Source organism: Somniosus microcephalus, chromosome 7 (genome assembly GCF_052327205.1).
Source record: "Somniosus microcephalus isolate GS21.2 chromosome 7, FLI_Smic_1.0, whole genome shotgun sequence".
NCBI lineage: Eukaryota > Metazoa > Chordata > Chondrichthyes > Squaliformes > Somniosidae > Somniosus > Somniosus microcephalus.
The window spans coordinates 237873506-237890198 of NC_140993.1; the positions used below are offsets into that span (position 1 = coordinate 237873506).

The window sequence follows — 16693 nt, forward strand, 5'->3', positions numbered from 1 at the left end:
AATAATGGATACTATACCTGGGAGCAATTACAGAGCAGTAATCTAATCAAGTAATCAAGTAGTGCTATAAAACATAAAAGCAAAACTGTAGTGGTTTATAACTGTCATCTGAATCCTGAGATTAGATTACTGCCTTGAAACTACTCCAGGTTGTTGCTTTTTGAAAAAAGTATACACTGTAAACTTCATGGAGTGATTTTATTCAGTTTTGAGTCCATTTCAGTGCAAACAACAGCTGTCAGAACAGATGGTGATTGACAGTATACCTCATGTTGTTGATACACGGACTGAATGATTAACAATTGTGTTGCAATCCTAACCAACAAATACTTTGCAGGAAGTTACCAGACATTTCTGCAGCCACACATAACAAAGAGCACCATTACATTCTTTCAAGCTCCAAGCACACTGTTAACATATTCCGTTTCCTCCAGTCAGTAGGTTGTGGATATTCTCTTTCAGGAAGATCTGCGTGATGTTATTATAATATAAACAGTACTTGTAATCTCTCTGGGAAGTTTGGTTTTTCCACTATTAACACACGGTCTTCTCTCAGTTGCTTGGCTTCATCTTATTGTACAATTTATCGTCATGCACTTTCCTTCAATCTAGACATTAAACTTCATATTTCCAGCACTGTCTATTTTTTATTTCATATTACCAGTTCTCTACTCTCCTCCGTCTTTCAGGTGTGTGTCAAAATCTGTGTTCACCTCTTGGTGTGTTATTCTCCAAGATTAGATACCCTTGCTCGCTCTCTTTCTCTCTCTCGGGTACAGTACCTCTCTGTCTCTGAATGTGTGTGTGTGTGTGAATTTAAGGTGGGCGGATCCATGCACCTTTCATCCAGTCACTTACCTGGTTTCGAACGGCGGGTGCCGCCCACTGGAATCTGAAAGCGCTCAGCCTGGAAAAACGCAACTTTTACCTCCAGCACCTCACCCAACTGAAATCTATAGTTTCTCACACACACCTTTAAATATAAATCACTTTTTTTTTAGTAATTCCCCTATCATTTATTACTCTGCATACCCAGCTACAGTCTTGCCCTTGTATATATTATTTTTAAAAAGTTTTGATTTGGTTTCCCCCCCCCGCCGCAGTCCTGTAAGTCTCATGTAGTCCAGGTACATCGTGGGACTGCTCTCATCGCACCGGTTCTGCAGAAAGTGGAAAAGAGGAATTACCTGTAGCCCGGGTTCTGCCGTCAGACCGCACCGCACCGACTTGAAAGTCCAGTTTCGCAAGAAGAGAAGCCGAGGAAGAGCTGGAGAAATATGTCACAGGAGATGGACAAGTAAGTGAACCTACTGGTTCTGGCTGTCTCTTTATCTTTAATGGTCTCTCTCCCCCCACACCACCACCACCTCCTCTGCTTAACTCGACAAACCGGTGTCTTTACCCACACATGGACTATTTTGTGATTAGGATTTTTTAAATTAATAACGATTAAAATATTATTAAACTGCAGGTTAGTAATAAGCGTGGTGTTTGGTACAAAGAGCTTTTTCCAAGTCCCACAACAACAAAAAAAACACCCACCAGCACCTTCATCGGCCATTTTCTGACGGACAGTTCGGGGGCTTCAACAACTTTTATTTTTTTTCGAAATACAAGAAGTGAACCTTGTTGGTTTTGTTCTTGGATTGATGGTTTCCCTGGCTCGCTGCTGTGGCTCAGGCGGGGTGGCGAGTCTGTCCAGTGTGTCGGATCCTGTCAGCCTGTCTTGTGGGCTTCCTAGAGCCGGGGCTGGGCGGCTGTTACCTGGGCAGCCGGAGCCATCGCAGCCGCGCACCTGGGACTGACTCCCCGGCCCGGCTCAGCCCAGCCCCGGCCCGGCTCAGCACCATGTGCCCCAGACTAACAACACAAGCGGCCAACAACTTAAACCCGCGGCGGAGATCTCTAAAACAGGAAGGATTCACCATCGAGTGTATCGGGAGGTTGGGCGCGACTGGTTTACAGTCAGTGCGGTCAAGACTGCCATTTATTTCCCTTTTTCCTCTCTCTCTTTCCTCTTTCCGTTTGCATCAAAACTTGCTTATTTTAAAATTGTTAAACTACAAGAGAGAGAGGGGAAAAGACACCGACACACACCCCTTCTCCCATATTGTGTGAAGTAATTTGAAACTGCTACTTTTATTTCAAAAATATGCAGCCAGCACAGACTGACCGGACCCGCCCGCTGTTGCTTCTGTCGCTGACCGCTTCCCAGGGTCGTTCAAACCAACAGGCCGTTTCCATCTAACCCAATCCACACCACTCCGCTTCTCATTATTTCAATTAACGCCATCCTCTTAAGTTGTCTCGATTGGTAACAACATCCACTATATCTATATATTTTTTTTATTAGCATTTAAATAATTTTCGAAAGACGCAGTTCATTAAGATTTTATACACTCTTGATTTTTGTTTTAAGAAATGTGGCAACAGATTAGAATTCCAGTCCAAACATTTTGACCCCCCTTTTCAAGTCACCGCCCAACTGCTTGAACATCTGCAAGCTCAGGGACACAGCGATGGGAGAGGCTTCCTACAGCCGAGTTTGACTATGGCCAAGACTATGGGTCTGAGCCTCTTGCAGGCTCCTCGCTGTAAAGCCAGGTTCTGTTTGCCAGCAGAGAGCGGCTTGCGGAATGAGCGCTTCTTGTCACAGAACAACAGACCCCGGCCAACCTTTAAAAAGGGCAGCGCCTGCCTGCTGGCGTTTTTCTTGTTTGCTGCCTGCTCCCACCCCTTGTAGACGCGTGTTTTTTTTGGGGGGGTGGGGTTCCTAAAGTTACCATAGTTTAAAAAGTGGATAACAAGCCAAAACAAGCAACCTTTTAAAAAAAAAACACTTAAAAAGTTTCATCAACCAGAGGAACACACACACCAAATAATCTTGTGGAAGATTTAATAGAAGGCTATTTTGTATTCCACCCTGTTTGCTCCGGAGTGTGTGTTTTTTCCATATTGACCACCTGCCTCACTTTGACTCTTTACAATGACGAGCTGGAAACACCTGGATTGGCAACAGCCTGCACTGGGAGATGGCAGAATCCTGTTGCAGCATTATGACAACACCAGATCAGACCTAAAGCTAGCATGCTGTCACGAGTCTGACTCCCAGCAGATGGATAATTGTGTATTATCCATAAATAATCATTTAAAGTCGGTTTTTATTGCCGAATTAAAAGTCTTGTTTTTTAAAGTTTTATTTTTAGCATAAAAAAACAGAAGAACTCTGGGCCCCAACAAGTGGGGCAAATTCAGAGAAAATCAGTAAAAAATGCTCTTCATTTGGACTATCGCTAAAACGAATAAAGTTCTTTAAAAAAGTCACACTTAAGCTAAAATGACACCAAAATTGTTTATACGGTTTATGGACACCACTCTTATGGGCCTCAATGGTCGTTTCAAGTGGTCTAGCAAGGGTATAGTTGAAGCAGTTGTATTAAACAATGTTTGCTTGGAATCGTGGATGTAGCAAGACAAATTTGTTCTAGTAGTGGCACATAACATGGGTAAACCAGGGAGTATACAATACTGCCACAAGTACCAATTTTGAGATTAGGAACAGTTAGGGTGAAGCAGCGCAGCAAATTCACTGGGAGAAAAAGTAACAGCATTTTTTCCCAATTTAAAAAGAAAACTTAGACACTGCTGTGGACAAGCCTAGAAGATAGATAACCGAATTCGCCTGAAGACAATTCCAGTTAAATTTGGTGCTGAGAATCCAGTCCCAAGATGTGTGTTTATTGCATTTGAGATGTGATTGTGCATATTGTATGCTGTGTGTGATAATACCACAAATGCATCTTGGTGTCTGATTTTCAATGTGCAGAATGGAGAATTTCCCCCCCCCCCCCCCCCCCCACAAAAGCAGGGATGAATTGGCTCTTGTTGATCCACCTAAAAATGTCAAGAATGTACAGTGAAAATTGACATTAGTGATCCTTGCCCAACATTAGTAATCCGACAGAAGGTCATTGTGTCCAGACCAAATTGTTAATGGGTACAGATTTTTTGGTTTTGGTTTTCTTCCCTCCTTTCTTGACCCACAGTGGAGTATGGTTTCATAGGTGCCAGTAGCCCTTTGCTATGTCATTCAGATGATTCCTTTGTGAGCCTAGGTAGTTTTAATTCACGTACGAACTGGGGTCAAGCAAGGCTGTGTCATTGCACCATTGCTCTTCTCGATCTTCCTTGCTGCAATGCTCCATCTCACCCTCAGTAAGCTCCCCACTGGAGTGGAGCTAATTTACAGAACAAACGGGAACCTGTTCAACCTCCGTCACCTCCAGTCCAGATCCAAGGTTGTCCCATCCTCTGTCGTCGAATTACAGTATGCAGACGATGCTTGCATCTGCGCTCACTCGGAGGTCGAACTCCAAACCATCATCAACACCTTCACCGAAGCGTACGAGAGCATGGGTCTTACACTAAACATCCATAAGACAAAGGTCCTCTACCAACCTGCCCCCGCCACACAGTACTGCCCCCCGATTATCAAAATCCACGACAAGGCCTTGGACAACGTGGACCACTTTCCATACCGCGGGAGCCTACTGTCAACAAGGGCAGACATCGACGACGAAGTCCAACACCGCCTTCAGTGTGCCAGTGCAGCCTTCGGTCGCCTGAGGAAGAGAGTGTTTGAAGACCAGGACCTCAAACCCGGCACTAAACTCATGGTTTACAGAGCAGCAGTGATACCTGCCCTGCTGTATGCCTCAGAGACATGGACCATGTACAGTAGCACCTCAAAGCACTGGAGAGGTACCACCAACGCTGCCTCCACAAGATCCTGCAAATCCATTGGCAGGATAGGCACACCAACGTCCGTGTTCTTGCTCAGGCCAACATCCCCAGCATCGAAGCTTCGACCACGCTCGATCAGCTCCGATGGATGGGTCACATTGTCCGCATGCCCGATACGAGACTCCCAAAACAAGCGCTGTACTCGGAGCTCCGACACAGCAAGAGAGCCCCAGGAGGGCAGAGGAAACGCTTCAAGGACACCCTCAAAGCCTCCTTGAAAAAGTGTAACATCCCCACCGACACCTGGGAATCCTTGGCCCAAGACCTCACAAAGTGGAGGAGAAGCATCCGGGAAGGCGCTGAACACCTCGTCTCTTCGCCGGGAGCAAGCAGAAGCCAAGCGCAGGCAGTGCCAGGAGCGCACGTCAACCCAAGCACCCCACCCACCCGCCCCTTCAACCACCGTCTGCCCCACCTGTGACAGAGACTGTAGGTCCCGCATTGGACTCATCAGCCACCTACGAACTCATTTTTAATGTGGAAGCAAGTCATCCTCGGTTCTGAGGGACTGCCTAAGAATGGAGGAAGAAGCTATGTCATTCAGATGATTCCTTTGTGAGCCTAGGTAGTTTTAATTGGGGGTGATGAGCCCAATTCTGAGTACACACATGCACTTGGCAGCAGTCACTGGATAGTGGTCAGGTGCCTGAACCATGGTTGAATCTTCCTTTGTCTCCTTAGCTCAGGGACACTGAGGCCAAATGTGGTGTTCAGTACCAAGGGCCATTGTGTTTCTGTACCATTGTGTTAGCTGAGATCAGATAATTAAGCGTAGATTATAAATTGAACATCAGATCTTATCTGGGTGGCATAGTACCCTGTAGTGCATTTACCCACTGAGTTATTTTGGGTAAATGGCTACTGATGAAGTTGAAAGAGACCCAGGAGCCTTAGTAGACTGAACATGAAACATGTCCAACCACGGTAGCGCAGCAATTAACAAAGCTAACAGAATTTTGAACTATATAACCAGAACAGTAGAATACAAGTCATCTTCAAAGTATATAATGCTTTGGTAGACCATGCCTTGAGTACTGTGTTCAGATCTGTTCATAAAGACACGAGGGAGACATTTAAGTGCTGGAGGCAGTGCAGAGAAGAGCCACAATGGATATAACCCATTTTAATAAATTGTATTTCCTTTATAATAGATTGGAAACAGGCTAAAGTTCCCACATTCAAAAAGGGTGGTAAAAGGGAACTACAGACATTAGTTTTTACTTCAATCCTGTGTAGAATAATTAACTTGATTATCTTGAAGAATATCAGTATAATAAAAACCCAGTAAAACAACAGTCAACATGGATTCAGAAGGAGGAAGATCCTAGATGATCAGCCTCCTTTTGAGGAAGTGTTAATCCAAGTGGACTATGGAAAGCCCTATGGGGTGTTGTGCCTAGGCTTCTAAAACGAATTTGACAAGGTTCCACATGAAAGGCTATTAGTCAAGATCAAAGCTGTGGGGATTCAGGGTAAATCTTGGAAATTGATTTAAAAAATTGGCTATAACAACAGAAAATGCTGGAAAATCTCAGCAGGCCAGGCAACATCCGTGGAGAGAGAAATAGAGTCAACGTTTCGGGTCGAAAGGTTTCGGGTAGAAGGGTTTCAACCCGAAACGTTGACTCTATTTCTCTCTCCACGGATGTTGCCTGGCCTGCTGAGTTTTTCCAGCATTTTCTGTTATTTTGGATTTCCAGCATCCGCAGTATTTTGCTATCGTATTAAAAAAATTGGCTGATGGGCAGAAAACAGCAACAGGGAGTTGTTAGTACTCCAGCCCAACATAATTCTTCTGAGAGGGATGCCCAGTGTTAGGGCCACTCGTGTTTCTAATTCACATCAATGATTTGGATTTAGAAACTCAAAGAAAAGTGGTCACATTTCCAGATGATACCAAACTAGGAGAGACAGGGAAATTGGGGATTGTAATTCAGAAGTTGCAAAATGAGTCAGGAATTAAATATATAAATTGGCAGAGCAATGACAGATGAAATTTAATTTGGATAAGTGTAAAGTACTGCACAAAGGAAGGGAAAGTGGGTAACTAATGGACTCCATGAATAGTGTGGAAATGGCTACTGATGAAGTTGAAAGAGACCCAGGAGCCTTAGTAGACTGAACACGAAACATGTCCAACCGCTGCAGCGCAGCAATTAACAGAATCTTGAACTATATAACCAGAACAGTAGAATACAAGTCATCTTCAAAGTATATAATGCTCTGGTAGACCATGCCTTGAGTACTGTGTTCAGGTTTGTTCATAAAGACACGAGGGAGACATTTAAGTGCTGGAGGCAGTGCAGAGAAGAGCCACAAGACCTAGTGTCAGAGGTCTGAGTAATGAGAAAAGACTGAGGAAAACTTTTCAGCCTTGAAAGGAGATGTCTGAGAGTTGATCTTGTAGACATACAGGATAGTAAACCATATGGAAAAGATAAATCTGAAAAATTGCAAAAAGTTAGGACAATGGTACACTGGTTTGATCTAGTAAAAAGCAAAATTAGTACTGCTGTTAGGAGGTTCTTCACACAAAGATTGGTTAACAGATGAAACTAACTCCCAGATAGAGTTGTGGAGGTGAAACCCCTGGAATTATTTAAGAAACAATTGGATGCTGCAATGCGAGGACTTTAGGATCTTTTTGAATGGATATAACTAAGATGAGCTGAATGACCATCCTCATCCATAGTTATCTTGTGAAAATCCATTCTCTGACTAAGAATAAGATATCAGCAAACTGTTCCCAGATATCAAGCAGTACGTTTCTGTAATTGGCTTTTGAATGGATTGTAATTGAGATAAATCTTCCTCCAATTTTCTGCTTTCCTGTCCTGAAGGTGCTGACTTTTATTGGGACATGGTCCCATGGGCACCAGCTGTCCAATAATTGCTTGGCTGAGAGCACTTACAGAAAGTGAGACTTGGATGTTGGAGACCAGCCAGTATCATTACCTACCAGGCCATTGGGGAACATAATGACAACTAGTTTGTGTATTAAATAATTGGCTTAGTTCTCCTGGTGCCTCAGTGAGAAGCGAGGCTATGTAGACCAGGAATGTGATCTGTGTTAATTTAGCTGATCTTAGCTGGAGCACAGCAAGAGTGTTGCATGAACTTTCCCCACGTTATTTAAGGGGAAAACTGGCCCAGATTACCGCTACTGGTTGTTGTCTAATGACCCCTTTTGGAAGTGCATCTATGTCAACATTGGGTGAGGACAGGTTGGTCTTGGCTGTGATGTACCTTGTAGTCAAAGTCTGCTAACACTCACTGTCCAAGCTGACACGAATAAATGGAACTTGGGTAAAGTACTGGAGGGCATTTGGTTGAAGCTGAATTCCTGTAATGTGTCAACACCTTCGGGAGGGGAGGGGGGAGAATTGGAGAGAAAAAAAAATGGCTTCAAAATGCATCTTGATGGGTAACCCAACTGCAAAGCATGGTGCTCAGAGTGAATACTTGAGGGGAAAAATTTGGTTGCTTCAATTTCAATTTTATTTGTCACATAACCAAATACAACAAGTGAAATCCAGTCAGTGAAATGCTTTTTTCTTAACGAGCCGAGCGCACCAAGCAGCAAAGGACACTTAGCTGCCTGGTACGCACGGAGCCCGCAAGGACAGCAGCCATCTTCATCGGCGCCTCCCGTTAGCGCCCATCAGTGGGAGGTTAGTGGCGGCAGTAACCGGTAGCGCCCTGGCTGCGATCTTCGGTAGCGCCCCCTGACGTAGCGCCCCCTGACTTACCACCGGACGCTATGCCAGGACGGTGCTATTTAAAGGCAAGATACCGGACGGCCATTTTTGTTGCTGGCCACCTGTCAGCACTTGCCTCCGCTGCCGTCCCTGGCCTCCTGAGCACCCTCTTTCCCCCCCCCCCCCCCCGTGGAGTACCGGCTGCGCTCCGTGAGCCCGGCACTTCTCTTGAGTGCCGGGCTCTTTTGCCGGCACTCCCGATCCCTGGCCCAGCTGGGCCCCGGGTTGCGCTGTGCAAGCCCCTCCCCTTTAAGAAGGGGAGGAAGGCCTGCAATACCGCAGTGCGATGTGCCGCAGAGCGTGCCGCGATATTCCCTCGCAGTGCCCCAAGAGGGAGGCGGGGCGCTTCCAGTAGCACCCCGCTTCTCTTTTGGGGCACTACCACTCAATTTCGGCCGCAGGGGTGCTAATTTTTGGGGGCGCTAAAAGTAGCGCCCCAGCGAAGTTAGCGCCCCAAAGGGGGCGCGACTCAATTTTCCCCCCCAAATCTCTTTAAAAACAATACTGGGGGAGGAACAGGTATTGATGCAATAATAATGCTAGTTGAATTGATGGGCGTATATCTGTAATAATCTGATTTTTAGATAGATGCTTGGTTTTAGGATCCTAGTAGGACAACAATGAAAGAGTGGGATTAAAGTTAGTTCCTGGAGAAATGATTAAATGGGACCCATGCAGACAGGGGGCAGGTTGCTCCCGTTTTTAATGTGGGCAGTCTGTTACAGTGGCTGAGTTGTACCAAGTGATTCTGAGGGGTAAATTACTAGTAATTTGTCTTATTGCTATTGCTACAGAATTGTTGCCAGGCATCATATAGCACCGGGTTCCTAACATATTGAGCAGTGATATGCAGCAGGTCCTGAGGCTATTCCATAATATAAAAACAGTCTGTTCACACAAAGCATCCTGTCTATTCTTGGCACTGCCTTTGTTTATCACTCCCCCTGCATTAAGCTTCTGTGTTGCTCACTGGGATGACAGTTATTAAAATTCAGTCTCATGATGCTCAGACAATAAAGCACTTTACTTAATGTCAGATGTTTTTCTTGTGTGATTTTTGTCAAATTTTGTTGAAGAACTTATTTTGTCTTAGATGGGGTAAAATATTCTTTAAAACTTTGGGGTAGAATTTCTGCGGGGTTCCTCGATCTCCCACCAAAGAGACGGCAGGAGATTGGGAGAACTCCTGCTGAAATGCATTTAACTTTATTAAAAGTCACATAAGAACGTAAGAGCATAAGAAATAGGAGCAGGAATAAACCATTTTGCCTTTCGAGTCTGCTCCGCCATTCAATAAGATCATGGCTGATCTTCAAATCAAATCAAATCAAATCAAATCAACTTTTATTGTCATTGTTAGTGCACAAGTGCAGTACAACTAAATGTAGGCTTGCGGCTCCCGAGAGTGTACATTTGCATTAAGACATTTAAACATTCAACATACATTTGGCTTGTAGCATATTAACATAAATATGACCATAATAAAGTGCATTGGCAGATGTGCAGGCTTTAGAGTTTATTTGTGGAGTTCAGTAGAGTTGTGGAGTTCTTCTACCTCATCTCCACTTTCCTGCACTATCCCCATATCCCTTGATTCCCTTAATATTCGAAAATCTATCGATCGCTGTCTTGAATATACTCAACGACTGAGCATCCACAGCTCTCTGGGGTAGAGAATTGGAAGATTCCCAACCCATTGAGTGAAGAAATTTCTCCTTGTCTCAGTCCTAAATGGCCGATCCATTATTCTGAGACTGTGACCCCTGGTTCTAGACTCTCCAGCCAGGGGAAACATCCTGCTAGCATCTACCCTGCCAAGCCCCTTAAGAATGTTATATGTTTTAATGAGATTACCTCTCATTCTTATAAACTCTAGAGAATAAGGGCTTAGTCTACTCAATCTCTCCTCATAGGACAATCCCCCCATCCCAGGAGTCAGTCTGGTGAACCTTTGTTGCACTCCCTCTAAGGCAAGTATATCCTTCCTTGGGTAAGGAAACCAAAACTGTACACAATACTCCAGGTGTGATCTCACCAAGGCCCTATATAATTGTAGTATGGCTTGTTTTCTCTTATACTCCAAACCCTTTGTAATAAAGGCTAACATACCATTTGCTTTCCTAATTGCTTGCTGTACCTGCATGTTAACTTTCTGTGATCTGTGTACAAGGACACTCGGGGCTGTCTGCCTCAACAAGGGCTATCTTTTCCTATTTTTGTTTTTGAGATCATTGACTGAAGACCTGTACCAAAGAGGTGCCATCGTGCAATTTGAAAGCGTTGACATTTTCAAAAGGGATTGCCAGCTGAAGACTTGATAAAAGAACCTGCTTATTTCTTTCCCCTTTAAAAGTATTTCCCCCAATTTTCTTCCCCTTTTTCCTTATCTGCACTGCCTTTCATTGGGATAAATTTCTGTGGGTGCTGGGAGCCCTTTGGTATCTGGGCAAGTCACAATATGTGAGCCTGGACTGTGAGTGTCAACAGGCTGTTCAACTGCAAATGGCTTTGTGTTTGAATGCTGTTCTGTCCACACATGCGCTTTCAATGGGGTCACAATGCCGGGAAAAAAGTCAATGCCAAGACAGGGCCATTTGGCGCATCAAAGCTCCTTGTTCCAGTGCCTCTGAGCTGGAACCCTGACTTTTGAGTTTTTCTGTCCCTAGCCTAGGGGCACTGGGAGCCATTTGTAGATGCCTAACTGACTTAGAACGGGCTAGGAATCGTACAGAAGGAGGTCATCTGGCCCATCGAGTCTGCACCGGCTCTTTCGAACAGCAATCCAGTCAGTCCCACTCCCCCGCTCTTTCCCCATATCCCTGCAATTTTTTCTCCTTCAAGTATTTATCCAATTCCCTTTTAAAGGCTACTATTGAATCTGTATCCACCACCCTATCAGGCAGTGCATTCCAAATCCTAACCACTCGTCGCATAAAAAGTTTTTCCTCATGTTGCCTCTGTTCTTTTGCCAATCCCTTTAAATCTTTCCCCTCTGGTTATAGATCTTTCGGCCATTGGAAACAGTTTCTCTTTATTTACTCTATCTAAACCCTTCATGATTTTGAACACCTCTATCAAATCTTCTCTTCGCCTTCTCTGCTCTAAGAAGAACAACCCCAGCTTCTCCAGTCTATCCACATAACTGTAATCCCTCATCCCTGGAACCATTCTAGTAAATCTCTTCTGTAGCCTCTCCAGAGACTTTATGTCCTTCCTAAAGTGTGGTGCCCAGAATTGGACACAATACTCCAGCTGGGGCCGAACTAGTGTTTTATATAGACTTAATAACAACAACTTGTACTTATATAGTGCCTTTAATGTAGTAAAACATCCCAGAGCACTTCACAGGAACATTATCAAGCAAAATTTGACACTGAGCCACATAAGGAGATATTAGGGCAGTGGACCAAAAGCTTGTTAAAGAGGTAGGTTTTAAGGAGCGTCTTGAAGGAGGAAAGAGAGGCAGGCTTAGGCAGCTGAAGGCATGGCCACCAATGGTGGAGCGATTAAAATCGGGGATGCGCAAGAGGCCAGAATTGGAGGAGCGCAGAGATCTCGGAGGGTATAGGGTTGGAGGAGGTTAGAGCTAAAGAGGGATGTGGTCATGGAGGGATTTGAAAACAAGGATGAGAATTTTAAAATCTAGGCGTTGCTTAGCTGGGAGCCAATGTGGGTCAGTGAGCACAGGGGAGATGGGCGAACGGGACTTGGTGTGAGTCAGGACATGGGCAGCAGAATTTTGGACGACCTCAAGTTTACATAGGGTGGAATGGGAGGACAGCCAGGAGTGCGTTGGAATAGTCAAGTCTAGAGGTAACAAAGGCCTGGATGAGGGTTTCAGCAGCGGATGAGCTGAGGCAGGGGTGGAGTCGGGCAATGCTATGGAGGTGGAAGTAGGCAGTCTCAGTGATGGCGTGGATATGACCTTAGTGTGCATGTACATAGATCCCTGAAGGCAGCAGGACAGGTAGATAAGGTGGTTAAGAAGGCATATGGGATACTTGACTTCATTAGCCGAGGCATCGAATATAAGAGCAGGGAGGCTATGATGGAGCTGTACAAAATGCTAGTTAGGCTACAGCTGGAATACTGTGTGCAGTTCTGGTCGCCACACTATAGGAAGGATGTGATTGCATTAGAGAGGGTGCAGAGGAGATTCACCAGGATGTTACCTGGGCCGGAGCGTTTCAGCTATGAAGAGAGACTGGACAGGCTGGGGTTGTTTTCCTTAGAGCAGAGAAGGCTGAGGGGGGACCTGATTGAGGTGTTCAAAATTATGAGGGGCATAGATAGGGTAGATAGAAAGGAACTTTTCCCCTTAGTAGAGGGGTCAATAACCAAGGGGCATAGTTTCAAGATAAGGGGCAGGAGGTTTAGAGGGGATTTGAGGAAAAACATTTTCACCCAGAAGGTGGTTGGAATCTGGAACTCACTGCCTGAAAGGGTAGTAGAGGCAGGAACCCGTACAGCATTCAAGAAGCATTTAGATGAGCACTTGAAACACCATAGCATACAAGGCTACAGACCAAGTGCTGGAAAATGGGATTAGAATAGATAGGGCTTGATGGCTGTCGCAGACACAATGGGCCGAAGGGCCTCTTTCTGTGCTGTATAACTCTATGACTCTATGACGGATTTCCAGCATCTGTAGTATTTTGCTATCGTGACTCTATGACTATGTGGTTGGAAGCTCATCTTGACACCAAGGTTGCAAACATTCTGGTTCAGCCGCAGACAGTTGCCAGGGAGAGGATGGAGTCGGTGGTTAGAGAACAGAGTTTGTGGCGGGGACTGAAGACAATGGCTTTGGTCTTCCCAACATTTAGTTGGAGGAAATTTCTGCTCCTCCAGTACTGGATGTCGGATAAGCAGCGTGAGAAATCAGATACAGTGGAGGGGTCGAGAGAGGTGGTGGTGAGATAGAGCTGGGTGTTGTCAGCATACATGTGGAACCTGACGCTGTGCTTTCAGATGATGTTACTGGGGTGCAGTATGTAAGTGAGAAATAGAAGGGGGACACCAGAGGTAATGATGTGGGAGCGGGAAGAGAAGCCATTGCAGGTGATTCGCTGGCTACGACATGGATAGACAAGAATGGAACCAGGCGAGTGCTGACCCATCCTGTTGGACGATGATAGAGAGGTGTTAGGAGAGGCTACAGACAGGTCAAGAAGGACGAGCAGGGATAGTTTACCTTTGACACAATCACATAGGATGTCTTTTTTGACTTTGATAAGAGCCATTTCAGTACTGTGGCAGGGGCGGAAACCTGATCGGAGGGATTCAATCATTGAGATCCGGGAAAGATGGGCACGGATATGGGAGGCGACAGCACATTCAGGGACTTTGTAGAGGAAATAGAGGTTGGAGATAGTGTGGTAGTTTGCAAGGACGGGTCAAGGGTGGGGTTTTTGAGGAGGGGGGTGATGACAGCAGACTTGAGGGGGATGGGGGACAGTACCTACATAACCTCCTGGCTGTTGTACTCTGTGCCTCTATTTCTAAAGCCCAGGATCCCATATGCTTTATTAACTGCTTTGTTAAGCTGTCCAGCCACCTTCAAAGATTTGTGCACAAACACCCCCAGGTCTCTCTCCTCTTGCACCCCCATTATTAAACTTGTATAATTTAGCAAGTATTGTCTCTCCTCATTCTTCTTATCAAAATGCATCACCTCACACTTTTCTGCAGTGAATTTCATCTGCCATGTGTTCTCCCATTCCACCAGCCTGTCTATGTCCTCTTGAAGTCTATCACTATCTTCCTCCCTGTTTATGACACTTCCAAGTTTCGTGTCCTCTGCGTCTTGTCATATGGTTTAGTGCTGCAGTGGGCGGTGCCTTTACCCTCCAGACCATCGGGGGAGTTAGCTGTGAGCAACCCAGGAGAAAAATCATAGGGCCATGCAAAAAAATTGTGTGTTCTTTTCTTTTTTCTTCACACTTTTGATTATTAGATTTAAACTTACTGGAGACGGGGGGAAAAAAAGGCCATATGACAGGGTGGGGTGGTAGAAGATGGGAAATCATGTGAGGAAATCTCCAGGAATACATCAAACCAGAGTTGGCAACCCTATACTATAGCAGCGTGAATTTTTTCACTTCCCATATCAGCGCCCTTCAGGTCTCTCCAGCCTGGATTTTCCCATCAATGCCATTTTAATATCGATAGCTGCTGCCGGCATTACAAAAATGGCAATTGAAAATCTAGGCTTCTGTGTGCAATTGTCAATTTAATGGCAGATCCTCACGTTGCTGGCTTGAATCGAGTTACCTTTGATCTTAGGGAACATCTATAATCAGAATGGTAAAGTTTGCAAATGTGTGTTTCGACTAAATGTGCATATGCAAATACAAGTAGCAACTCCACAACTTAAATGGGATATCATGGGTGAAAAAGGACAATATAACCCAGTTCAATGTAAAATGTTTAAAGACAAACTACGACAAAGCTTCCTGACATTCCTCCCTTTCTCCCTCCAATATCAGCTCTACCCAATTTTCTCCTTTGTATATTGCTGCTGTTGTTAGGGAAACCAATAGTTAAAGGCTGGGCTAAAGACTCTCCCAATGGCTTAGAGGTAAAGTCATAATTTTTAAGCTATATGGACCAGGAAAGTCCATGGCTCATTTTGAGCTGTGCTGAGTTAGTTGATCTGAGCTGAGGGGGCGGGGGAGGGGGTGGAGGGAGGGAGAATTGTGAGGTCGTGTTCGCTGACCTACATTGGCTTCCAGTTAAGCAATGCCTTGATTTTAAAATTCTCATCCTTGTTTTTAAATCCCTCCATGGCCTTGCCCCTCCTTATCTTTGTAATCTTCCCACAACCCTCCCGAGATATCTACGCTCCTAAGCCTCTTGAGTATCCCCGATTTTAATCGCTCCACCATTGGTGGCTGTGCTTTCAGCTGCCAAGGCCCTAAGCTCTGGAATTCCCTCCTATAAACATCTCCGCCTCTCCTTTAAGACGCACCTTAAAACCTATCTCTTCGACCGAGCTTTTGGTCATCTGCCCTAATTTCTCCTTATGTGGCTCGGTGTCAAATGTTGTTTTATAACGCTCCTGTGAAGCACCTTGGGATGTTTTATTACGTTAAAGGCACCATATAAATACAAGTTTTTGTTGTTGGTAGGAGTGCTATAATTAATTACGCGGAAGGGAAAGTTGCCCACTCCTGTTCTCTGTTTGGTGACCCCTGCTGGAAGTGCATGTGTGTGGATGGAGGGTCAGGATAGGAGCAAGATCAGCTATAATGTGCTCCTCTATATCCTGACACCCTGCTGACGCGCACTGAATAATGGACAAGACACTGGAGGATGCCCATTGTCATTGCAACCCTACCCCACTTAGGGAGTTGATTCTTTCCTCAGAAGAGGGAAGGGGCTGGGAAAGAAGCTGTTCTTCCCCTGCTACACTGCCAGACCCAGTTTGTACCTTTCCACTGTCTGGAGAGCTGTCGCCAGCAGGACAGGATTTCAGCAGTGTGTTATCGCGGGTGCAAGGGGGAAAGAAAACAAAGCTGCTTTTATACTGCTGCACTGCCAGTGTCTCCCAGCACATGGATCTTGTGCTGCAAGTGCCAACCAGAAAGTAAACTTGCCAAACTCGTTCACTGGTGCGAGATGGCAGAGGGCAGTCAATACCCGTGGAACTGCACCACAGTATAAATCAACACCTTCAGAGAGCAGCAGAGAAGATGGGGCAAATGGAAAATAAAATTATTTGAAGAAGAATATTTTAGTACACCCTTGATCTATTGGGCTTGAAATGAAGGGGGCAGAGCCATGAGACAGCAGTACTGAGTCAGAGGTTTACAGTAAAATAACATCCAGCAATATAATTGAAACTTGTTATACTGTAAAATCCAATATTTAATTAAAAAATACCCAACTTTTTATGCAAATCTGGAATTTAAAAAAATTCTTACCATTTAATGTAAAACTTGCGGCTGTAACGGAGCTGAGTTTTAAGCCTCACATCCTTTCCACCACCAAGATCACTACTGTAATATTGCCCACCTCTAACCATTCGTCAGCCGCTCATTCATGTCTTTGTCACCTCGAGACTGGATTTCTCCAATGTTTTCCTTGCTGGCCTCTCCTCACCCATCCTCCATAGACTCCAACTTGACTAA

At 45.0% G+C, this 16693-nt stretch overlaps 1 protein-coding gene across 1 annotated transcript in view; it reads left to right on the plus strand.

Moving 5' to 3' along the window:
- Positions 1–360: 360 nt before the first annotated feature.
- LOC147115166 (grainyhead-like protein 2 homolog) overlaps positions 361–16693 on the plus strand; it is a 155282-nt gene continuing 138949 nt past the window's right edge. The window contains exon 1 of the mRNA XM_085993467.1: positions 361–1297. Within this exon, the coding sequence (XP_085849593.1) occupies positions 1278–1297 (20 nt within the window). The 5' untranslated portion in view covers positions 361–1277. The remainder of the gene's footprint in view (positions 1298–16693) is intronic.